This window comes from Arachis hypogaea, chromosome 4, assembly GCF_003086295.3.
Source record: "Arachis hypogaea cultivar Tifrunner chromosome 4, arahy.Tifrunner.gnm2.J5K5, whole genome shotgun sequence".
Lineage (NCBI taxonomy): Eukaryota > Viridiplantae > Streptophyta > Magnoliopsida > Fabales > Fabaceae > Arachis > Arachis hypogaea.
In genome coordinates, this window is record NC_092039.1 from 47876686 (window position 1) to 47902789 (window position 26104).

The following is a 26104-nucleotide window of genomic DNA, read 5'->3' on the forward strand; positions in this document are numbered from 1 at the left end:
CGTGGGCATTAGCTCATTGATTTGAAGCTTCTTCATGAGGGATAAAGGCATTAAGTTGATGCTTGCTCCTAGGTCACAGAGTCCCTTATCAGTCCTTATTTCTCCTATAGCACAACGGATGTAAAAACTCCATGGGTCCTTCCTTTCTGTAGGCAACTCTGTTTGAATGAGAGCACTGCACTCCTTATTCATCACTATTTTTACCCTTCCTTTAGTGAATTTTTCTTGATCAACAGCTCTTTCATACACTTAATGTGTGAAGGCATTTGTTGGAGAGCCTTGATGAATGGTTTGTTTACATGGAGAGATGCAAACATGTCGAGGAACTTCGAGTACACTCTAATTTCTACACCCCCTTGAGTCTTTGGGGAAAAGTTGCATATGGGTTCAGAATCTCCTTCTCCCTTAGCTCCTTCTTTTGTGTGGGATTGGTTTCTTGGTCACTCTCTTCTTGCTTCTCTACTGGAATATCTTGAGAGTGTTCTAATAGTTTGTTCAGTTCTTCCACACTCCCCTCATCACTTATAGTGACCATCTTGCATTCTTTCCATCTTACCTTCTTTGCTATACCTCTCGCGTTTTTCTCTGTGTCACTTAGGAAGCTATCAGTAGGCTTGAAAATCTGTTGAGAGAGATATCCCACTTGAGACTCCAGCCTCTTGATGGTGCCTCCCTGGTTTTTGATATTAGCTCACACTTCATCCTTGAACACTCTGTTGTCTTGGACTTCCTTGCGTATACCTTCAAGTAGAGTCTCAATTCTGGAGAGTCTATCTTCGGATGGTGATGGTGAATTGAGGTATGAGGGGTGAGAAGGGCCACTGTGGTTTTGATATGGATGTTGAGAGGTACTGGTGGGTGGGTATTGATATAATCTCTGTGTGGAATGTTGGTGAGTTGCATTGTTGTTGGGGTTGTGACGTCTCTGATCTTAGCCTTGATCTTGTTGATTTTGCCATCCAAAGTTTGGGTGGTTCTTCCAACCAGGATTATAAGTTTTAGGGTATAGATCATGGGCTGACCTAGGTTAGTTCCCAATATAGTTGGCTTATTCCCAGTCACTCTCTGCCTCTGTATTTACTCCTTCTTGAGTTGATGATGAAGTGGTGACTGCTGCAACTTGGTTCCCTTCCATCTTCTTGGTAAGGTCAGCTAACTGCTTGGTGATCATCTTGTTTTGAGCTAGTAGTGCATCCATATGGTTTAGCTCCATCACTCCTTGAGTGTTGCTCCTTTCAGAAGCATAGAAGTAGTCATTCTCAGCTACAGTATCGATGACATCTATGGCTTCTTCAATGGTCTTTTTCTTGTTTAGAGATCCCCCGGATGAGTGGTCTACTGCCTTCTTTGATTCATAAGAAAGACCCTCATAGAAAATGTGTAGTTGCACCCATTCATTGAACATGTCTGGTGGGCACCTTCTTGTTAAGTCCTTAAACCTCTCCCATGCCTCATAGAGAGTTTCACCATCTTGTTGCCTGAAGGTTTGTACCTCAGCTCTCAACCTGTTGATTCTTTGAGGAGGGTAGAATCTTGCCAAGAATTTGTTCACCACATCTTCCCACGTTGTTAAACTCTCCTTCAGGAAAGATTCTAGCCATTTAGATGCTTCATCCCTGAGTGAAAAGGGAACAAAAGCAGTCTATAGGTGTCAGGATGAACACCATTAGACTTCACAGTATCACATATCCTTAGGCACTTCCTCCGAATGCACAGTTGTTCTGAACGAGGGTGATGAGCTGGGGCTTTAGTTCAAAGTTATTAGCATGTATGATTGGCTTTTGAATGCTACTTCCACAAATTCCTGGGTTTGGGTTGATGTAAGAGCCTAGAACTCTTCTCTCTTGCCTAGCATGATTCACTGGGCCTTCTCTGGCATGGTTGTGAGCTTCTTCTTCATGGTGGTTCTCCATATTCTCCTCTATGTCTGTTTCAAAATACTCCTCCTCTTCCTCAGCACCAACGACTTTCTTCCCTCTTGCTTCCATCTTTAATCTAAGGAAGGTCCTCTCAGGTTCAGAATCAAAGGAAGTTGAAGCTCTGCTTCTTCTACTTGTCATACAACCAACAAAGCAAAAAGGAAGAAAGAAAATAAATGTAGAAATTACTCTTGTTAGAATGGCTGTTAGTGTGAGTGGTGCAATGTATCAAACAGTTAGCGGGTTAGTGAACTAAATTGTAGATAGCAAGGTAAATAGACGAAGAAGAAAGAAAAAGGAAATGAAATAGCTAAACTGGAAGTAAATGACTAAGATGAAATAATCAAAAGAAAGAAAATTGCTCAATCTAGTTATCCTCCAACTTAATCATTGTCGATACAAAATCAATCCCCAGCAATGGCACCGTAAACTTGATGCACAAAAACTTGTCTCTCAACAAATTTCCCTTCGACGAGTATACCGATTTATCGTCAAGTAAAAACTCACAATAGAGTGAGGTCAATCCCACAGGGATTGATTGGTCTAGCAACTTTAATTGGAGGAATGTTCTAGTTGAGCTAAGCAGAAATTGAGTTGATAATTGTAGAAAATTAAATGGCGGGAAAGCAAATGACAGAAAATGTAAATGCTAGAAATAAATGGCGGAATGTAAATTGGAGAAAGTAAATTGCAGATTCTTACATGGGGATTTGGGGAGATGAACATAAAAGTAAATGGTAGAAGGTAAAGAGAATGGGTAAGATCAGAAATGGGGGATTCATTGGGCTTAAGAGATGTTGCATTCTCCGGATCAATTTCATTCTCATCTCTTCCTCAATCAATGCATTTATTGATCTTCTTGGCAATGTTAAGTGATTGGATCCCAATTCCTCGGAAACCCAATCTCTCTAAGCTTGAACAATTGTCCAATTCCTTGATTTAATTGCTTATGGGAAGAGATGAAGTATGGTCACTGATTATAACACATGTATTTCCAAATCAAAGTGTTGGTAGGATTATATGTCACTATATCCATCCAAACCCCAATTTGGTCCAACATGAGAAAGCAATTCTAACATGATCTCCTCATCCCTTTTCCAAGGCTCAGAGGAGATCCAATTATGGAGAGTTTCTTTTCCAAGACAAATAACCAATTGATTTAAGATCGAAAGCTTTTTAGTAAATCAAGAGAAAAAAAAGAGGAAGAAGAATGAGAACTATAATTGATCCATCAAATTACAACAGAGCTCCCTAACCCAATGAAAAGATGTTTAGTTGTTCACAGCTCTGAAAATGAAAGATCATAGAGAAGAGTGCATTCTCCAGTAAACTAGAATTTGCAGAAAAGTAAATATACAGAATTTAGTTACAATAATGCCCGGCCTCCTTTCTAATTCAAAACTACTTCCTATATATACTACTCTTCTGATCATCTAGTTAGCTCTTCAAGTCTTGGATATGGGCCCTTGATCTTTAGTTGAAGCAGTTACAGTCTTCAGTGGGTTCAGCTTTGCTTGCAGAAAGAATGTGAGTCAGGCATGGTAGGACGTTAGTTAGGACGTTAGTGGCATTAACGTTAGGTGTAAACTTGGGTTTGAAAGCGTTAGTGACGATAACTTTGTCACTAACATTCCAAACTAGTTGATCCACATTAACTTCAACGTTAGTGGTACTAACGTGACTACTAACGTAGCCTCTTAGCCCTTCGCAAGCGTTATTGGCACTCACTTTTACCAATAACGCTACTCCTTGTCCCTTTTTCCCACGTTAATGATCCACGTTAGTGTAACTAACGTGTCCCTTAATGTGGGCATGCTGAAGCTCGAGGGCGTTAATGACACTCACCGTTATCACTAACGCTTCAAAATGCCCCTTCTTTCCACGTTAGTGCCTCGCCTTAATGGCATTAACGTGACCACTAACGTGGTTGTGCTTGCCATCTCCAACGTTAGTGACAAAGGTTAGTGTTACTAACGTTGGCCCATCATTCATTGCTCCATGTTACCATTCACGGTAGTGGTCTTAACGTGACCACTAACGTAGGCAATCTTGGCCTGATCAAGTGTTAGTGACAATGGTGAGTGTAACTAACGTTGGCAATCTCTTCTTTATTCCATGTTAGAGTTCATGTTACTTGAATTAACGTGACTCTTAACGTGGCTATGTGTGGCCTTTTGGAATGTTAGTGGTGTTTACTTTTACCACTAACATTGGAGCTTCCCTTTCCTTCCATGTTAGTTCCCACGTTAATGTAACTAATGTGGCAACTAACGTGGGTTATGATGGCTTTCGAAGGCATTATTGGTGATAACGTTTCTACTAACGCTGCAAGCTTGCTCCCATTCCACGTTGGTGGTCAGGTTAGTGAGACTAACGTGGTGGCTAACGTGACTTTTCTTTGCTTCCTTTTTCCTGAAATTAAACAAAAAGGGTGCATCAAAGCTTTGTTCCAAGTCATGAGATTATACATCCTCCATTTTATCATTCAATTCATGCATAATTCTCATGAAATCATGTAAAGTTCACAATGTTTGCTTGAATCAAGATGTAAGTGTATTTTTACCCAAAAATTGCTTATTTACTAAGAAAATGCATGAAACTACCCTAAAACAGTATAGAAAAGGTCAGTGAAACTGGCCAAGATGCCCTGGCATCATTGATCTTCATATTTTCTTGTTTTGTGTCTTTTCTTATTTTTCATATGCATTTTTAATTTATCAGTGTCTAAATATGAAAAATATCTAAGTTTGGTGTCTTGCATGTTTTTCTTTTCTTGAAATTTTTTCAAAAATAAGTTCTTTATGTTCATCATGATCTTCAAAGTGTTCTTGGTGTTCATCTTGACATTCATAGTGTTCTTGCATGCATCATTTGTTTTAATCCAAAATTTTTATGTGTTGAGTCATTTTGTGGTTTTTCTCTTTCCTCATTAAATTAAAAAAAATAAAAAAATATCTTTTCCTTATTTCACTCATAAATTTCGAAATCTTTGGGTTGACTTAGTCAAAATTTTTAAAATAAGTTGTTTTTTGTTAGTCAAGTCAAGATTTCAATCTCAAAAATTTATCTTTTCAAAATCTTTTTCATAATCAAATATTTTTCATTTTTTCCTTTGTTTTTCCAAAATTTTCAAAAATCTTTTTGAAAACTTTTCAAAATCTTTTTCCTATTTTTACCTCATCTTTTTCGAAATTAATACTAACAATTAATGTTTTGATTCAAAAATTTCAAGTTTGTTGCTTTCTTGTTAAGAAAGGTTCAATATTTGAATTTTAGAATCATATCTTTTAATTTCTTGTTAGTAAGTCATAAATTTTAAAAAAAATATCAAATCTTTTTCAACCATATCTTTTCAATCATATCTTTTTAAAAAATCAAATTTTTTTCAATCATATCTTTTCAATCATATCTTTTTCTAACTTCTTATCTTTTCAAAACTTACTATTTCTTATCTTTTTCAAAACCACCTAATCACTTTCTCACTTTTGATTTTCGAAAACCATTAACCCTTTTTCAAAATGATTTTTAATTAACTAATTATTTTAAATTTTGATTTAATTTTTGAAAATTACCTCTCTCTCATCTCTTTCTATTTAATCACTAACACTCCCCCTCTACTAGCAATTCGGACTCTCTCATTCCTTATATGTTCGAATTTGCCTCTATCTACCTCACCCTTATATTCTTATTTTCCTCTGACACCTTAAAGCTCTATACTGTGACATAGAGGATTCCTCTTCTTTTTTGTTCTCTTCTTTTTTATATGAGCAGGAGGAAGGACAAGAACATTCTTGTTGAAGTTGAACATGAACCTGAAAGGACTCTGTAGAAGAAGTTAAAAGAAGCTAAAGCACAACAACCCAGCGAAAACCTTATTGAGAATATCGAAAAAGAAGTAATAGCTGAACCCAACAATAATAACAATGCAAAGAAGGTGCTTGGTGATTTTACTACACCAACTTCCAATTTCCATGGAAGAAGCATCTCAATCCCTGCCATTGGAGCAAAGAATTTTGAGCTTAAGCCTCAATTAGTTTCTCTGATGCAACAGAATTGCAAGTTTTATGGACTTCCATCAGAAGATCCTTTTTAGTTCTTAACTGAATTCTTGCAGATCTGTGATACTATTAAGACCAATGGAGTTGATCCCGAAGTCTATAAGATTATGCTTTTCCCTTTTGCTATAAGAGACAGAGCTAGAATATGGTTGGACTCTTAACCTAGAGATAGCCTAAACTCTTGGGATAAGCTGGTCACGGGTTTCTTAGCCAAATTCTTTCTTCCTCAAAAGCTGAGCAAGCTTAGAGTGGATGTTCAAACCTTCAGGCAGAAAGAAGGTGAATCCCTCTATGAACTTTGTAAAAGATACAAGCAATTGACCAAAAAGTGTCCTTCTGACATGCTCTCATAATGGACCATCCTGGATATATTCTGTGATGGTCTATCTGAATTGTCTAAGATGTCATTGGACCATTCTGCAGGTGGATCTATTCACCTGAAGAAAACGCCTGCAGAAGCTCAGGAACTCATTGAAATGGTTGCAAATAACCAGTTCATGTACACCTCTGAAAGGAATCCTGTGTGTAATGGGACGCCTCAGAGGAAGGGAGTTCTTAAAATTGATGCTCTGAATGCCATATTGGCTCCGAACAAAATGTTGACTCAGCAAGTCAATATAATTTCTCAGAGTCTGAATGGATTGCAAAATGCATCCAACAGTACTAAAGAAGCATTTCTGAAGAAGAAGCTTATGATCCTAAGAACCCTGCAATGGCAGAGGTGAATTACATGGGTGAAGCCTATGGAAACACCTATAATCCCTCATGGAGAAATCATTCAAATTTCTCATGGAAGGATCAACAAAAGCCTCAACAAGGCTTTAACAATAATAATGGTGGAAGAAATAGGTTTAGCAATGGCAAGCCTTTTCCATCATCCTCTCAGCAACAGACAGAGAATTCTGAGCAGAACCCATCTAGCTTAGCAAATACAGTCTCTGATCTATCTAAGGCCACTCTCAGTTTCATGAATGAAACAAGGTCCTCCATCAGAAACTTGGAGGCACACGTGGGTCAGCTGAGTAAAAGGGTTACTGAAACTCCTCCTAGCACTCTCCCATGCAATACAGAAGAGAATCCCAAAAGAGAGTGCAAGGTCATAACTGTGACCAACATTACTAAACCTGGAGAGAGTGAAAAGGTAGTGATTCCCAGTGAGGAAGACCTCAGGGAACGTCCACTGGCCATTATAGAGTACCTCAATGAGGAACAACAGGAATTTGAGGCTCATACAAAGACCATAGAGATTCTATTGAACTTTCTATTACCATTCATGAGCTCTGATGACTATTCATCTTCTGAAGAAGATGAAGACATTTCTGAAGGGCAAGTTGCCTAGTATTTAGGAGTAATCATGAAGCTAAATACCAAGCTATTCGGTAATGAGACTTGGGAGGATGAACCTCCATTGCTCATTAATGAACTGAATACCTGGATTCAGCAAACTTTACCTCAAAAAAAATAGGATCCTGGTAATGGAAAAACTAGGAATCTTTGAGAAGGCTTTGTGTGACCTAGGGTCAGGTATTAACCTTATGCCACTCTCTGTAATGGAAAAACTAGGAATCTTTGAGGTACAAGCTGCAAGAATCTCACTAGAGATGGCAGACAAATCATTGAAACAGGCTTACGGACTAGTAGAGGACGTATTAGTGAAGGTTGAAGTCCTTTACATCCTTGTTGATTTCATCATCCTAGATACTGTGAAGGATGAGGATGAATCTATCATCCTTGGCAGACCTTTCCTAGCCACAACAAAAGCTGTGATTGATGTTAACAGAGGAGAGTTAGTCCTTCAATTAAATAAGGACTACCTTGTATTCAAGACTCAAGGTTCTCCTTCTGTACACATGGAGAAGAAGCATGAAAAGCTTCTCTCAATACATAGTCAAATAAAGGCCCCACATTCAAACTCTATGTTTGGTGTTGGGAGGCCACAACCAAACTCTAAGTTTGGTGTTGAGAGGCCACAACCATGCTCTGATTATCTGTGAGGCTCCATGAGAGCCCACTGTAAACCTATTGACATTAAAGAAGCACTTATTGGGAGGCAACCCAATTTTTATTTATCTATGTTAAATTTCCATTTTCCATTATTATTTTATATTTTCTTTAGGTTGATGATCATGTGGAGTCACAAAAACAACTGCAATAATCAAAGCAAATTCAAAAATAGCATTAAACGCCAGTAAGGGTAGCAGGATGGGCGTTAAATGCCCAGTCTGGCACCATTATGGGCGTTTAATGCCAGAACAGGGCACCAAGCTGGCGTTAAATGCCAGGAAAGGTGTAAAAGCTGGCTATTAACGCCGAAACAGGTAGCAGTTTGGCATTAAATGCCAGAATTGCATTCTAAGGGCATTTTGCACGCCTAAATGGTGCAGAGATGAGAAATCCTTGACACCTCAGGATCTGTGGACCCCATAGGTTCCCCACCTACCCCACCTCTCTCTCTCTCCCCCTCATACATCCCTATAACACTCTACCCATAACCCCACCTACCTCAATTTTCAAATTTAAACACTTTTCCCTCCCAAACTCAACCCCAAATACACGAACCTACCTCTTCCCCCCACTCCTATATAAACCCCTCCACACTCCTTCATTTTTACACATTACCAACACTACTTTTACCCCTTGGCCGAACCACATACCTCCCTCCATCTCCTCTATTTTTGTCTTCTTCCCCTTCTTTCTTTCTTCTTTTGCTCAAGGACGAGTGATGAGCGGATATTTTATACACTTTTTGAGGGTAATTTCATGTAGATTTTAGTATGTTTTAGTTAGTTTTTAGTGTAATTTTATAAGTTTTTAGGCAAAATTCATATTTCTGGACTTTACTATGAATTTGTGTATTTTTCTGTAATTTCAGGTATTTTCTGGCTGAAATTGAGGGAGCTGAGCAAAAATCTGATTTAGGCTGAAAAAGAACTGCTGATGCTGTTGGATTCTAACCTCCCTGCACTCGGGATGAATTTTTTGGAGCTACAAGAGTCCAATTGGCGCGCTCTCAATTGGGTTGGAAAGTAGACATCCAGGGCTTTCCAGCAGTATTTAATAGTCCATACTTTGCACGAAGATAGATGACATAAACTGGCGTTCAACTCCAGTTCAATGTTGCAGTTTGGCATTCAGCGCCAGAAACAGGTTGCAAGTTGGAGTTTGTTCTTGCCTGATTCTCCCGAGGTATAGCTCGTCTTCCACTGAGGTCGGCTAACTCCCAACGCGAAGCAAGGTATACGTCGGTGGTGAATGATCGGCGGGGGAGGGTACCTGCAAAGGCACTCCAACGCTCAAGTCAGAATTGGGTGAATAATAAATTGTACTTTTGAAAGTGACATACCTTTTTCTGGTCTTTCGTCTGCTTTATATTAACGAGAAAGGTCGACTGTTTTTCTTGAGATATAACGTCTAGGAAGAGGATTAATTGCGAATCCGACGTTATTGATTTAGGACGCTTCATGGCTTATTATGAAATCGTCGGTTATGATCGGGTCTCAAGTGTAACCGAGCTATAATGTGTAACCGATGTTTACTGGTCATATCACAGCCCCCAAGCTTGACCTGACTTTTAAAGAGATAGGTTGAGCTTTTATAATGAGTGAGTAATAGGTCGGTACACTTGTGCCCCCAGGTCAACATAGCTCTCTTTAAAGTTAGTGGTAGGTAACTGAATAGATTAGCTATTGTAATTATTACCCAAGTCTCGATAGGTGTAAAACCTTTAATTATTGTTTTATTAATTTTTCTAGATAGGTTTGAGTTCCAAAGCTTAGTTTTAACCGTTGGTATTGTACCTCATTTAATGGTTTTGATTTTTATCATAAATTGAGGAGGATTTAAGTAACTGGACGGTTCACCATTTTGGCTATTGTTATTACTTTGGAAGTTTATATTTTCAGAAGCTTTTAAACACCATGAGCACCCAAGGTTAGTAGCAAGATCTCTTCTCTTCGTTTAATCCCTTCTTTCTTTTTCCTGAGTTCATCAGAAGCCATAAGTGAGAAGAAAGGAAAATCTTTGCCCAAGTTTGATAATGGCGAATCGTATGACTGGGTTGATGATGATGTGAAAATAAGAGCCTCTTTGTTTGTTGATAGGGATAGTGTTAGTAAGGTTAATGTAGCTAGGGTAGTGAAATCTGGTTTCCGTGTGGAATTACTGCCATGCAACCGTTCTGATCGTGTTTTTCATAGGAGAAATGATTTTGAATGTTTTTCATAGGAGAAATGATTTTGAATGATTTTGAAAATCGACACACATGCGCCACTTACCGTTATTCTTTTTTACCATTACAACATTAGCGAGCCATGTTGTGAACCTGATCTCGCGAATGAAATTGGCCGCAATGAGCTTTGTAACCTCGGCAAGGCATGCAAGGCTCTTCTCTGTTCCGAGGTTTCTTTTCCTTTGTGAGATTGGGCGGGCCCCTAGACTGATTGCTAATTTATGTGTGATAACGGAGGGATGTATTCCGGGCATATCTGCAGGGGTCCAAGCAAATAAATCGGCGTTTTCACGCAGAAATGCTATGAGTGCTTCTCTTTCTTCGGTGTTCGTTGATGTCCCAACAAAGGTGAATTTCATGGGATCTTCTGTTAGGGGGACCATTGTTAAGTCCTCGTTTGGCATAGGTCGATCTTCAAAATCGGCTCTTGGATCTATTTCTGCCAACCTCGGCTGGTCGGGCTGTATGGAGTTGACCTGTGGTATGTTGCTCCTTCTGATAGGCTTCAAGCTTGTGTTGTAGCATTGGCGAGCTTCATGGAGATCCCCGTGGATTGTTGCTACTAAATTATCCTGCACAGGAAACTTCACGCAAAGATAAACTGTAGATACAATTGCCGCAAATCGATTTAAAAATGGTCTACCTAGTATGAGATTATAAGGACTAAAACAGTCGACAACAAGATATTGAATGTCTTGTGTCTTAAATAATGGTTGCTCACCGAGTGTGGTTTGTAACCACACGGAACCGAGAACGGGGATGCGTTCTCCAGAAAATCCGACCAAGTCTCCGTGGTATGGTTGCAAGATGTTGTTACTCAGCTTCATTTTCTCAAATGTAGTAAAGAATAATACATCTGCGCTACTTCCGGGGTCGAGGAGTACTTTGCGGACTATTAGGTCTCCTAACTGAACAGAAATTACCACCGGGTCGTCATAATTCAAATCTTTCTGATTAAAGTCGGTTGAACAGAAAGTCATTTCCGGGAAATCGTGAGTCGGCTGAGATATTTTGAGGGCATCTGTGACGGCCAACATGGCTCTATAGGTTCTTTTTCGAGCCGAGCTTGTATGTCCGCCTCCTGCATATCCTCCTGAGATACAATTGATGATTCCTCTTGGTTGAATGGGTGCCTTATCATTTTCCTTTGAAGAGGGGCTTGCTGTTGAGGGGTCGGAGGCCGACGTAATAGTCTTCTGCATTCATCCTGCGATAAACTTATCAAGGTGACCTTGTCTTGCGAGGCGTTCCAGGAGGTCTTTGGCGATCACACATTCATCAGTTGTGTGACCGTGCTTTTGATGAAAAGTACAGAATTTGGATTTATCAACAGTTTTGGATTCTGGGTAGGCGTCGGGTTTACGAGGGGGTTTGATTAATTTGGAGTTAAGTATTTCTTTGATAATGTCATCCCTCTTTGTGTTGAAGACTGTGTATGACTCATACCGGGGGACGGGCTTGAAGGTTTTCTTGTTATCCCGAGGTTTATCATCATCCTTGGCAGTGACTGACTTTTCTGTTTTGCGGGCTTGGCGAAGCTCTTCAACGTCTATCTGTCCCTTTGCATTTTCACGGAATTCTGCCAAAGTTTTCGGCTTGCTCACCGCTATTGTCTCCTGAAATTTGCCCGGATGAAGGCCGCTCTTAATTGCATGGAGATGGACTTCAGGATGAAGATCGGGGATCCTCATGGCGACCTTTGTGAAACAAGTTATATAGTCCTTCAGGCTCTCTTGTGGGCCCTGTTTGATGGTCGTCAGGTAGTCAGAATCGTGCAGGTATATAGCAGAGGCCGCAAAGTGATCTTCGAATTGCTTCGCCAATTCCTGAAAACGGGATATTGAATCTGCAGGCAAAGAGCAAAACCAGTCAAGTGCAGGACCATCTAAAAAGGATGGAAAACAACAACACATAATAGGGTCAGATGCACCGTTAACAATCATAATAGATCGAAATTTTTTAATATGCTGCTTTGGATCTCCTAATCCATCGTATGGGGTCAAAGTTGTCAGCAGGGTGAACTGTCTGGGAAGTTGGAAATTCATGATGTCGGCCGTAAACGGGCCGGCAGAATTGTTGCGCTCTTCCTCCTCAGCCTCTGGTTGGGCCTCTTCTGTTTGGTGGGCCTCCTCTTCCTCCCGTTGGGGTGTTTCAGAAACATGGGTTGGTATTGATCGACGTTCATGATTTTCTTCTCGGTTATGACGATCATTGTTGTGCTCCAGCCGAGCATTAACTAATTGCGCAATTTGATCTTGCATTCTTCGATTTTCCTCCGCCATTTGTTGATTTGCTTGTTGAAGCTCGGTCACCATCCGCAGGAGCTCGGATGGGGTAGGGGGAGGGGCGTCAGCCATGGTTGTATTTTAAGGGTGTTTTTGGGACCTTTATGAATGGAATTTCAAATTTATTCGGCCTCACGGTGGGCGCCAAATGTTCTTGCCTGATTCTCCCGAGGTATAGCTCGTCTTCCACTGAGGTCGGCTGACTCCCAACGCGAAGCAAGGTATACGTCGGTGGTGAATGATCGGCGGGGGAGGGTACCTGCAAAGGCACTCCAACGCTCAAGTCAGAATTGGGTGAATAATAAATTGTACTTTTTGAAAGTGACATACCTTTTTCTGGTCTTTCGTCTGCTTTATATTAACGGGAAAGGTCGGCCGTTTTTCTTGAGATATAACGTCTAGGAAGAGGATTAATTGTGAATCCGACGTTATTGATTTAGGACGCTTCGTGGCTTATTATGAAATCGTCGGTTATGATCGGGTCTCAAGTGTAACCGAGCTATAATGTGTAACCGATGTTTACTGGTCATATCAGAGTTCAACGCCAGAAACAGGTTACAACCTAGCGTTCAACTCCAGAAATAGCCCAGGCATGTGAGAAGCTTAAGTCTCAGCCCCAGCACACACCAAGTGGGCCCCAAAAGTGGATTTCTGCACTATCCATCTTAGTTTACTCATTTTCTGTAAACCTAGGTTTCTAGTTTAGTATTTAAACAACTTTTAGAGACTTATTTTGTACCTTATGACATTTTTAGATCTGAATTTTATACTCTTTGATGGCATGAGTCTCTAAACTCCATTGTTGGGGGTGAGGAGCTCTGCAGCGTCTCGATGAATTAATGCAATTATTTCTGTTCATTCACGCTTCACTATGAAGAAGGTGATGATCCGTGACACTCATCACCTTCCTCAATCCATGAACGTGTGCTTGACAACCACCTCTGTTCTGCATTAGATTGAATGAGTATCTCTTAGATTCCTTAATTAGAATCTTCGTGGTATAAGCTAGAATTGTTGGCGGCATTCATGAGGATCCGGAAAGTCTAAACCTTGTCTGTGGTATTCCGAGTAGGATTCTGGGATTGGATGACTGTGATGAACTTCAAACTCGCGAGTGTTGGGCGTAGTGACAGACGCAAAAGGATCAATGGATCTTATTCCGACATGATCGAGAACCAACAGATGATTAGCTATGTTGTGACAGAGCATTTGGACCATTTTCACTAAGAGGATGGGAAGTAGCCATTGACAACGGTGACACCCGACATACAGCTTGCCATGGAAGGAGCCTTGCATTTATGAAAGTGAGGAAGCATTATGTTACAAAAATTCAGAAGACAAAGCATCTCAAAAACTCCAACGTATTCTCCATTATTGAGTAACAATTATTTATTTTATGCCCTTTCACTTTTTACAATTGAACATGAAAAACACTATTGTTGGTATCCTGACTAAGAATAATAAGATAACCATAGCTTGCTTCAAACCAACAATCTCCGTGGGATTCGACCCTTACTCACGTAAGGTATTACTTGGACGACCCAGTGCACTTGCTGGTTAGTTGTGCGGATTGTAAAAGTGTGATTGCAATTTTCGTGCAGCAAGTTTTTGGCGCCGTTGCCGGGGATTGTTTGAGTTTGAACAACTGACGGTGAATCTTGTTGCCTAGATTAGGAAAAAATTATCTTTTTTACTAGAATTGCATGCTCTTCTTTGTCTTTCAATTTTTGAGTTGCATGTTCTTTATTTTTCCTTGATCTTCAAATAGTTCTTGTCAAATTTTCTTGTTTGATCTTTGGTTTTTCTTATTTTGTGTATTTTTCGTGTTTTCCTTGTGCAAGTTAAAAATATTAGTTTTCAAAAAATTTTTATTTTTATTTATTAAAATACTTCTTTAAAACACGTTACATTTATAGCTCAGTTGGCTAGAGCGTTGGTTTATGTTCTTGGTAATTGGGTATCTTCTTTTTAAAATCTTTTTCAAAAATAATTTTTTCTTTGATTGAATCTTGTGCCAAACTTTAAGTTTGGTGTTTTCATGTTAATTTTCTTTAATTTTTGAAAATTTATTTTGATTTTCTAAAAATTTTAAGTTTGGTGTTCTTTCTTGTGTTCTTGTTGTTCTTGTAATTCTTCAAGGTGTTCTTGAGTCTTTCTTGTGTTTTGATCTTAAAATTTTTAAGTTTGGTGTTCCTTGGTGTTTTCCCTCCAAAATTTTCGAAAACAAGGAGCATTAGATCTAAAAATTTATAACTCTTTGTCTTTTGTATGTTGTTCTCTTTCATCATAAAATTCAAAATTAAAAAAAATATCTTTTCTAACTATTTTTAAGCCATATTTTCGAATTTTTTTTATATAAAAATTCAGATTTCAAATTCAAAATTTTTAAAATCTTATCCTTTTAAGATTTAAAAAAAAATTATATCTTTTTCGAAAATATCCTAACCACTTTCTCTCTCCTCACCTTTTCGAAAATCTTGATAAATATTTTTAAATTCTTTTTTTATTTTATTTTTTATTTTTATTTATTTTTAATTTTATTGTAGTCTTTATTTTATTTTATTTTATTATTATTATTTCGAAATTTTTATATATAATAAAATAAATAAAATAAATTCACATCATCTCCCTTTGTCCATTATGGGCTTAAGTGGAAATGAATAGTCCAGAAGGACTCTGGGGTCATATGCTAATCCTACTACTGCTTCATATGGGAGTAGTATATGTATACCCTCCATTGGAGTTAGTAGTTTTGAGTTGAACCCTCAGCTCATTATCATGGTGCAGTAAAGTTGCCAGTATTCCGATCTTCCACAGGAAGAACCTACAGAGTTTCTGGGACGATTTTTACAAATTGCTGACATAGTACATGATAAGGAAGTAGATAAGGATGTCTACAGATTGTTACTGTTTCCATTTTCTTTAAAAGACCAAGCTAAGAGGTGGTTAAATAACCAACCTAAGGACAGCATAAAGACATGGAAACAGCTGTCAGAAAATTTCCTGAATCACTATTTTCCTCCAAAATGGATGACACAGCTAAGGCTGAGCATCCAAGGCTTCAAACAAGGAGATAATGAATCCCTTTATGATGCATGGGAGAGATACAGAGAGATGCTGAGAAAATGCCCCTCTGAAATGTTTTCATAGTGGGTGCAGTTAGACATCTTCTATTATGGGCTTACAGAGAGAGCTCAGACTTCTCTAGACCACTCAGCTGGTGGATCTATATGCATGAGAAAGACAATAGAAGAAGCTCAAGAGCTTATTGATACAGTTGCCAGAAATCAGCATCTGTACCTAAGCAGTGAACCTTCCATCAATAAAGAGGCTAAAACAGTAACTACTGAACTCAGTCCTGCAGAACAAGCTAATGAATTCAATCAGCAATTAGATTTTCTAACAAAACAGCTAGCCAAATTCAAGGAAATATTGCAAGAAACAAGAATGGCTAATATGAATATGGAAGTGCAGTTGAAGCAAACAGAACAGCAGTTATCAGAACAAATAACAGAAGAGAGCCAAGCAGTACAATTAAGAAGTGAGAAAACATTAAATACCTTACTTCAAGGCAGCAGGAAGCCAAGAAATGTACAGACTGCTAGCCAAAATCCCTCTGAGGATTGTCAGAGCCCAGAGAGGAATAAATCTGGTGCTCAAATGCCAGAAAATGGGTGGGAAGCTGGCATTGAATGCCCAACCCATGCTCAGTCCTGGCGTTCAACGACAGAAACAAGCAAGGAATTGGCGTTGAACGCCCAAATAAAGCACAGTTCTGGCGTTCAGACGCCAGAAATAGGTAAGGAGTTGGCATCTAACGGCACTCCAGCTTCCACCTCTGGCATTCAAATGCCAGTGAGAGATCAGACACATACAAGTGCTGATAGCAACCCCTCTAAAAAGGCTTCTCAACCCACATCTGTAGGCAATAAACTTACAGCAACTAAGCCTGATGAATACAAAGCCAAAATGCCTTATCCTCAGAAACTTAAGCAGAACAGGATAAGCAATTTGCCCACTTTGCAAACTATCTCAGGACTCTTGAAATAAAGATTCCATTTGCAGAGGTACTGGAGCAAATACCCTCTTATGCTAAGTTCATTTAAGAGATCTTAAGTCATAAGAAGGATTGGAGGGAAACTGAAAAATTTTACCTCACTGAAGAATGCAGTGCAGTCATTCTGAAAAGCTTACCTGAGAAGCTTAAAGATCCCGGAAGCTTTATGATACCATGCACATTAGAAGGTACTTGTACCAAGCAAGCTCTATGTGATATTGGGGCAAGTATCAACCTAATACCTGCATCTACTATAAAAAAACTTGGATTGACTGATGAAGTCAAACCAACCCGGATATGTCTCCAACTTGCTGATGGTTCCATTAAATACCCATCAGACGTGATTGAAGACATGACTGTCAAGGTTGGGCTATTTTCCTTTCCCACTGACTTTGTGGTGCTGAAAATGGAGGAGCACAAGAGTGCAACTCTCATTCTAGGAAGACCGTTCCTAGCAACTGGCCGAACCCTTATTGACATCTAAAAAGGGGAAGTAACCCCGAGAGTCAATGAGGATGAGTTTAAGTTGAATGTTGTCAAAGCTATGTAGCATCCAAACACCCCAAATGACTGCATGAGCATTGATATTATTGATTATCTGGTAAAAGAGGTCAATATGACTGAGAGTCTCAAATCAGAGCTAGAAGATATCTTTAAAGATGTTTAGCCTGATCTAGAGGAACCAGAGAGAATAATATAACCTCTGAAAATCCTTCAGGGAGAAGAGAAACCTCCCAAACCCGAGCTCAAACCATTACCACCATCCCTGAAATATGCATTTCTGGAAGAAGGTGACACCTTTCCTGTAATCATAAGCTCTACCTTAGAGCCACAGGAAGAGGAAGCACTAATTCAAGTGCTAAGGACACACAAGATAGCTCTTGGATGGTCCATCAGTGATCTTGAGGGCATTAGCCCAGCCAGATGCATGCACAAGATCCTATTGGAGGGTGACGCTGTTCAACCACAGAGGCGGCTGAATCCAGCCATGAAGGAGGTGGTGCCGAAGGAGGTCACTAAATTACTAGAATTGGTTCATAATGAAAAAATGAACTGGTTCCTACAAAAATAGTTACAGGGTGGCGTATGTGTATTGATTACAGAAGGCTCAATACAACTACCAGAAAGGATCATTTTCCTTTACCATTCATAGACCAGATGCTAGAAAGACTAGCAGGTCATGATTACTACTACTTCCTGTATGGATATTCAGGTTATAATCAAATTGCAGTAGATCCCCAAGATCAAGAGAAAACAGCATTCACATGCCCATCTGGAGTATTTGCATACAGAAGGATGCCATTTGGTCTGTGTAATGCACCTGCAACCTTTTAAAGATGCATGTTCTCTATTTTCTCTGATATGGTGGAAAATTTTCTGGAAGTCTTCATGGATGACTTTTCAATGTTTAGAGACTCATTCAGCTCCTGTCTTGACTATCTAGCACTTGTTCTAAAGAGATGCCAAGAGACTAATCTGGTTTTAGACTGGGAGAAATGTCACTTTATGGTGACTGAAGGAATAGAGGTGGATCAAGCTAAGGTGGAGGTAATTGAAAAATTACCACCACATACCAATGTTAAGGCAATCAGAAGCTTTCTGGGGCATGCAGGATTTTATAGGAGGTTTATAAAAGATTTTTTGAAAATTACCAAACCTCTGAGTAATCTGCTAGCTGCTGACACGCCATTTATCGTTGATAAGGAGTGTCTGCAGGCGTTTGACACTCTGAAAGCTAAGCTGGTCACAGCACCAGTCATCACAGCACCAGACTGGACATTACCATTTGAACTGATGTGTGATGCTAGTGACATTGCCATTGGTGCAGTGTTGGGTCAAAGGCATGACAAGCTTCTGCATGTCATTTACTATGCCAGTCGTGTTTTAAATAACGCACAGAAAAACTACACAACCACAGAAAAAGATTTACTTGTAGTGGTTTACGCCATTGACAAGTTCAGATCTTATTTAGTAGGATCAAAAGTGATTGTGTACACTGACCATGCTGCTCTTAAATATCTACTCACAAAGCAGGATTCAAAACCCAGACTCATCAGATGGGTGTTGCTTCTGCAGGAGTATGATATATAAATAAGAGACAGAAAAGGGACAGAGAACCAAGTAGCAGATCATCTGTCCTGAATAGAACAGTAGAAGGGGCGTCCCTTCCTCCTACTGAAATCTCTGAAAACTTTTCGGATGAGCACCTCTTTGCCATCCAGGAAGTGCCATGGTTCGCAGACATTGCAAACTACAAGGCAGTGTGATTCATACCCAAAGAGTACAGTAGGCAGCAAACAAAGAAATTGATCACGGATGCAAAGTACTATCTTTGGGATGAACTATATCTCTTCAAGAGATGTGCAGATGGAGTAATCCATAGATGTGTGCCTAAAGAAGAAGCACAAACGATTCTCTGGCACTGCCATGGATCACAGTATGGATGACATTTTGGAAGTGAGCGAACAGCTACAAGAGTCCTTTAATGTGGTTTCTACTGGCCTACTCTCTATAAAGACTCCCGAGTGTTTGTACTTAATTGTGACAGTTGTCAAAGATCTGGCAATCTGCCTCACAGTTATGCCATGCCTCAACAAGGGATCTTGGAGATTGAGTTGTTTGATGTATGGGGTATTGACTTCAAGGGACCTTTTCCACCATCATACTCAAACACTTATATTTTGGTGGTAGTGGACTATGTATCTAAATGGGTGGAAGCTATTGCAACACCCGCTAATGATACTAAGACAGTGCTGAAATTCCTTCAGAAATACATCTTCAGCAGATTTGGTATCCCTAGAGTACTAATCAGTGATGGGGGCACTCATTTCTGCAATAAACAGCTTTACTCTGCTTTGGTTCGATATGGAGTTAGCCATAGGGTAGCTACTCCATATCATCCACAGACAAATGGGCAAGCTAAAGTCTCTAATAGAGAACTTAAAAGAATCCTAGAACGGACTGTGATTAACCGTAGAAGGGATTCGGCAAGAAGCTTGGATGATGCTCTGTGGGCATACAGAACAACATTCAAGACACCTAGAGGAACTTCTCCATACCAGCTGGTGTATGGAAAAGCCTGTCACTTGCCAGTGGAACTGGAACATAAGGCCTATTGGGCAACCAGATTCCTAAACCTTGATGCCAAGTTAGCTGGAAAAAAATGATTGCTCTAGTTAAATGAGCTAGAGGAATTCATACTCAATGCTTTCGAAAATGAAAAAATTTACAAAGAGAAAGCAAAAAGATGGCAAGATAAGAAACTGTCATGCAGAGTCTTTGAGCCAGGGCAGAAAATTCTGCTATTCAATTATAGGCTCAGATTATTCCCCGGGAAATTGAAATCCCAGTGGAGAGGTCTATATGTGATTACAAGAGTGTCACAGGTGGACGAAATTGTGATCATCAATGTTGTATTCTTTGTTGTTGTATGGAATAATTATAGTGGCTCTTTGCTATGTGTGGACACAACTCCGTTCAATAAACCAGCAAGTGTACTGGGTCGTCCACGTAATAAACCTTACGTGAGTAAGGGTCGATCCCACAGAGATTGTTGGTTTGAAGCAAGCTATAGTCATCTTGTAAATCTCAGTCAGGCGGATAATAATTGATTATAGATTTTCGAATAATAATAAATAATAAATAGAAAATAAAGATAAATAACATAGGATAGAAATACTTATGTAAATTAATGGTGGGAATTTCAGATAAGCATATGGAGATACTGTGCCCTTTCTTTTTCTACTTTCCTACTTCTTCCTTCAATCCTTCCTACTCCTTTCCATGGCAAGCTGTATGTAGGGCATCACCGTTATCAATAGCTACATCCCATCCTCTCAGTGAAAAAGGTCCAAATGCTCTGTCACATCACGACTAATCATCTGTCGGTTCTCAATCAGGTTGGAATAGAATCCCTTGATTCTTTTGCGTCTGTCACTAACGCCCAGCCTTCAGGAGTTTGAAGCTCGTCACAGTTATTCAATCCTGGAATCCTACTCGGAATACCACAGACAAGGTCTAGACTTTCCGGATTCCCATGAATGCCGCCATCAATCTAGCTTATACCACGAAGATTCTATTTAAGGAATCTAAGAGATATGCGCCCGGCTTAAGGTAGAACGGAAGTGGTTGTCAATCATGCTCGTTAATAGGTGAGAATGATGATGAGTGTCACGGATCATCACATTCATCAAGTTGAAGTGCAACGAATATCTTATAATAGGAATAAAGAGAATTGAATAGTAAATAGTAGTAATTGCATTAAAACTTGAGGTACAGCAGAGCTCCACACCCTTAATCTATGGTGTGTAGAAACTCCACCGTTGAAAATACATAAGTGAAAGGTTCAGGCATGGTCGAATGGCCAGCCCCAAGATCTCAGAACTAAACGTCCAAAAAGATGTCTAATACACTAGTAAAAAGTCCTATTTATAATAAACTAGCTGCTAGGTTTTACAGAAATAAGTAATTGATGCATAAATCCACTTCCGGGGCCCACTTGGTATATGTTTGGGCTGAGCTTGAATGTTACACGAGCTGAGGCTTATCTTGGAGTTGAACGCCAAGTTGTAACGTGTTATGGGCGTTCAACTCTGGGTTGTGACGTGTTTCTGGCGTTTGACTCCAGACAGCAACATGGAACTGGCGTTGAGCACCACTTTACGTCGTCAATTCCCGAATAAAGTATGAAATATTATATATTTCTGGAAAGCTCTAGACGTCTACTTTCCAGCGCCATTGAGAGCGCACTATTTGGAGTTCTGTAGCTCCAGAAAATCCATTTCAAGTGCAGGGAGGTCAGATTCCAACAGTATCAGCAGTCCTTTGTTAGCCTCCTTCTCAAAGTTTTGCTCAGGTCCCTCAATTTCAGCCAGAAAATACCTGAAATCACAGAAAAACACACAAACTCATAGTAAAGTCCAGAAATGTGAATTTAACATAAAAACTAATGAAAACATCCCTAAAAGTAACTAGATCATACTAAAAACTACCTAAAAACAATGCCAAAAAGCGTATAAATGATCCGCTCATCACAACACCAAACTTAAATTGTTGCTTGTCCCCAAGCAACTGAAAATCAATTAAGATAAAAAGAAGAGAATATACTATAAATTCCAAAATATCAATGAATATTAATTATAATTAGATGAACGGGACTTGTAGCTTTTTGCTTCTGAATAGTTTTGGCATCTCACTTTTTCCTTTGAAGTTTAGTGTGATTGGCGTCTCTAGGAACTCAGAGTTCAGATAGTGTTATTGATTTTCCTAGTTAAGTATGTTGATTCTTGAACACAGCTACTTTTATGAGTTTTGGCCATGGCCCTAAGCACTTTGTTTTCCAGTATTACCACCGGATACATAAATGCCACAGACACATAACTGGGTGAACCTTTTCAGATTGTGACTCAGCTTTGCTAGAGTCCCCAGTTAGAGGTGTCCAGAGCTCTTAAGCACACTCTTTTTACTTTGGATCACGACTTTAACCATTCAGTCTCAAGTTTTTCACTTGGACCTTCATGACACAAGCACATGGTTAGGGACAGCTTGATTTAGCCGCTTAGGCCTGAATTTTATTTCCTTGGGCCCTCCTATCCATTGATGCTCAAAGCCTTGGATCCTTTTTACCCTTGCCTTTTAGTTTTAAGGGATATTGGCTTTTTTTGCTTGCTTTTTTTTTTCTTTTTCTTTCTAATTTTTTTTGCCACTTTTTTTTTCAAGCTTTTGCTTTTTTCACTGCTTTTTCTTGCTTCAAGAATCAATTTTATAATTTTTCAAATCATCAATAACATTTCTCTTGTTCATCATTCTTTCAAGAGCCAACAATTTTAACATTCATAAACAACAAGATCAAAAATATGCACTGTTCAAGCATTCATTCAGAAAATAGAAAGTATTGTCACCACATCAATATAATTAAACTAAATTCAAGGATAAATTCAAAACTCATGTGCTTCTTGTTCTTTTGAATTAAAAACATTTTTCATTTAAGAGAGGTGAAGGATTAATGGAATTATTCATAGCTTTAAGACATAGTTACTAAATACTAATGATCATAAAGTAGAGACACAAAACATAAATAAACATATAACATAAAAAACCAAAAAAAAAAACAGAGAGATAAGAACAAGGAAGTTAAGGAATGAGTCCACTTAGTGAGGGTGGCACCTTTTGAAGGTCCAATGGTACTTTTTGAGCTCTTTTACGTCTCTTCCTTGCTTCTGTTGCATGATCCCTAGTGATTTTAGTGTTCCTACCCTTAGTTGCTTCCAATAATTATGTGGAGGAACATGTATCCCCTGAGGTATCTCAGGGATTTCTTGATGAGGGAATTTCTCATGCTCTCTTGATGTGCATCAAATGCTCTTCTACTGAGTTATGGACCCTTGAGATGAATATCTCCATCTCCCATGACTTGGAGGTGGAAGCTTTTTGTCTTCTCTTTTCTCTTTTTTTTTTTAGGTTTCTCTGAATTGTTGATTTTTAGTTTCTCTTGACTTCCTCTTCAGAGTTCTTTCAGGTTCAGGATCAGCTTTAACAAGAGTGCATTTTTCCTTGTTCCTGCTCATATGAAAGAGAAGGGAACAGAAAATAATAATAGGGATCCTCTTTGTCCAAATATAGAGGTTCCTTTATGTAAGTAGAAAAGAAGAAGAATAGGAAGGAGAAGAGGAAAATTCGAACTCAGAGAGAGGGGGGTTCAAATTTTAGGATGAAGAGAAGTGATAGTAAATAAATAAAATAAATAGAAGGAGGTAAGAGGGATAGAAATTCGAAAAATAAATTTTGAAAAAGGGATAGTAATTTTCGAAAATTAAAATGAAATAAAATTAAAATTAAAATTTGAAATAATTAGTTAATTAGAAGAATTTTGAAAAAGAGGAAGGTAATTTTCGAAAATTAGAGAGAGAAAATTAGTTAGGTGGTTTTGAAAAAGATAAAAGATAAAACAAACAAATAAATCAATTAGTTAGTTGAAAAAGATTTGAAAATTAATTTTGAAAAAATAAGAAGTTAGAAAAGATTTTTGAAATTAAAGTTTGAAAAAGATATGATATGAAAAGATATGATTAAAAAGATATGATTTTAAAAAGATATGATTTTGAAAAGATAAGATTGAAAATATATTTTTGAAAAGATATGATTTTAAAAGATTTGGTTTTAAAAAGATATGATTGAAATTAGTTTTGAAAAAGATTTGAATTTTAAAATCACAATTAATGACTTAACTCACAAGAAATCACAAGATATGATTCTAGAACTTAAAGTTTGAATCTTTCTTAACAAGAAAGTAACAAATTTGAAGTTTTTGAATCAAAACATTAATTGATGATGTGATTTTCGAAAATATGATATAAAAATAAGAAAAAGATTTTGAAAAAGATTTTTGACATTTTCGAAAATAATAAAAAATGGAAAAGATATGATTTTTGAAAAAGATTTTAAAAAGATAAGAATTTTTAAAAGATAAGATATTTTTTTATTTTTGAAAAAATATTTTTTGAGAGAGAAAAACACTAAAAATACTTAATGCATGAAAATTTTGGATCAAAACACATGATGCATGCAAGAACACTATGAATGTCAAGATGAACACCAAGAACACTTTGAAGATCATAATGAACATCAAGAACATATTTTTGAAAAATTTTCAATGTAAAGAAAACATGCAAGACACCAAACTTAGAAATCTTTAATGCTTGGACAATATGAATGCAAGAATGTACATGAAAAACAACACAAGACACAAAACAAGAAAACATCAAGGTCAAACAAGAAGACTTACCAAGAACAACTTGAAGATCATGAAGAACACTATGAATGCATGAATTTTCGAAAAATGCATAATAATTTTTAAAACATGCAATTGACACCAAACTTAAAAATTGACTCAAGACTCAACCAAGAAACACAATATTTTTGGTTTTTATGATTTTATGAATTTTTTTTGTATTTTTATTAATCTTTTCGAAAATATATAGGAAAAATAAAATAAGAAATTCTAAATTTTTAATGAGAATTCCAGTGTTCATCAAATGTCAGTCTAAAGCTTCAGTCCAGGAATTAAACATGGCTTACTAGCCAGCCAAGCTTTTGTAAAAGCTCTGGTCCAAAACACTAGATATGGCCAATGGCCAGCCAAGCTTTAAGTGACAAATCAAGCATACAGCAGCAGATGAATTAGTAACAGCTAGCTTGCTCTTGTGATGATGGGTTGAAGCCTCAGTCCAAAAGAATTTAGACATGGCTTTTACAGCCAGCCAGGCTTCAACATGCTTTATGAAACTCTAGAATTTATTCTTAAAAATTTAGAATAATTTTCGAAAATAGATGAGAAATTTTTGAAAAATATTTTTGAAAACTTTTTGAAAAGAAAATAAAAAAAGAAAATTACCTAATCTAAGCAACAATATGAACCATCAGTTGTCCATACTCGAACAATCCCCGGCAACAGCGCCAAAAACATGGTGGACAAAATTGTGATCATCAATGTTGTATTCTTTGTTGTTGTATGGAATAATTATAATGGCTCTTTGCTATGTGTGGACACAACTCCGTTCAACTAACCAACAAGTGTACTAGGTCGTCCAAGTAATAAACCTTACGTGAGTAAGGGTCGATCCCACAGAGATTGTTGGTATGAAGCAAGCTATGGTCATCTTGTAAATCACAGTCAGGCGGATAATAATTGATTATGGATTTTCAAATAATAATAAATAATAAAAAGAAAATAAAGATAAATAACATAGGATAGAAATACTTATGTAAATTAATGGTGGGAATTTCAGATAAGCATATGGAGATACTGTGCCCTTTCTTTTTCTACTTTCCTACTTCTTCCTTCAATCCTTCCTACTCCTTTCCATGGCAAGCTGTATGTAGGGCATCACCGTTGTCAATGGCTACATCCCATCCTCTCAGAGAAAAAGGTCCAAATGCTCTGTCACAGCACGGCTAATCATCTGTCGGTTCTCAATCAGGTCGGAATAGAATTCCTTGATTCTTTTGCGTCTGTCACTAATGCCCAGCCTTCAGGAGTTTGAAGCTCGTCACAGTCATCAATCCCGGAATCCTACTCGGAATACCACAGACAAGGTTTAGACTTTCTGGATTCCCATGAATGCCGCCATCAATCTAGCTTATACCACGAAGATTCTGTTTAAGGAATCCAAGAGATATGCGCCCGGCCTAAGGTAGAACGGAAGTGGTTGTCAATCACACTCGTTCATAGGTGAGAATGATGATGAGTGTCACGGATCATCACATTCATCAAGTTGAAGTGCAACGAATATCTTAGAATAGGAATAAAGAGAATTGAATAGGAAATAGTAGTAATTGCATTAAAACTTGAGGTACAGCAGAGCTCTACACCCTTAATCTATGGTGTGTAGAAACTCCACCGTTGAAAATACATAAGTGAAAGGTTCAGGCATGGCCGAATGGCCAGCCCCCAAGATCTCAGAACTAAACGTCCAAAAAGATGTCTAATACACTAGTAAAAAGTCCTATTTATAATAAACTAGCTACTAGGTTTTACAGAAATAAGTAATTGATGCATA

At 38.2% G+C, this 26104-nt stretch overlaps 1 protein-coding gene and 1 non-coding gene across 2 annotated transcripts; one reads left to right on the forward strand and one right to left on the reverse strand.

The window, feature by feature from the left end:
* Positions 1–1403: 1403 nt before the first annotated feature.
* LOC112798676 (small nucleolar RNA R71) lies at positions 1404–1507 on the forward strand. Its single transcript, XR_003200276.1, has one exon. It is a non-coding gene; the product is annotated as a small nucleolar RNA R71 (small nucleolar RNA).
* Positions 1508–11407: 9900 nt separating this feature from the next.
* Positions 11408–12562, reverse strand: LOC112794850 (uncharacterized). The gene has a single exon (XM_025836823.1). The coding sequence runs from the start codon at positions 12560–12562 to the stop codon at positions 11408–11410; it is 1155 nt and encodes a 384-aa protein (XP_025692608.1).
* Positions 12563–26104: the final 13542 nt, after the last annotated feature.

Excerpts from the sequence above, each read along its gene's own strand:
- LOC112794850 (XM_025836823.1), bottom strand. The coding sequence starts at position 12,562 with ATGGCTGACGCCCCTCCCCCTACCCCATCCGAGCTCCTGCGGATGGTG.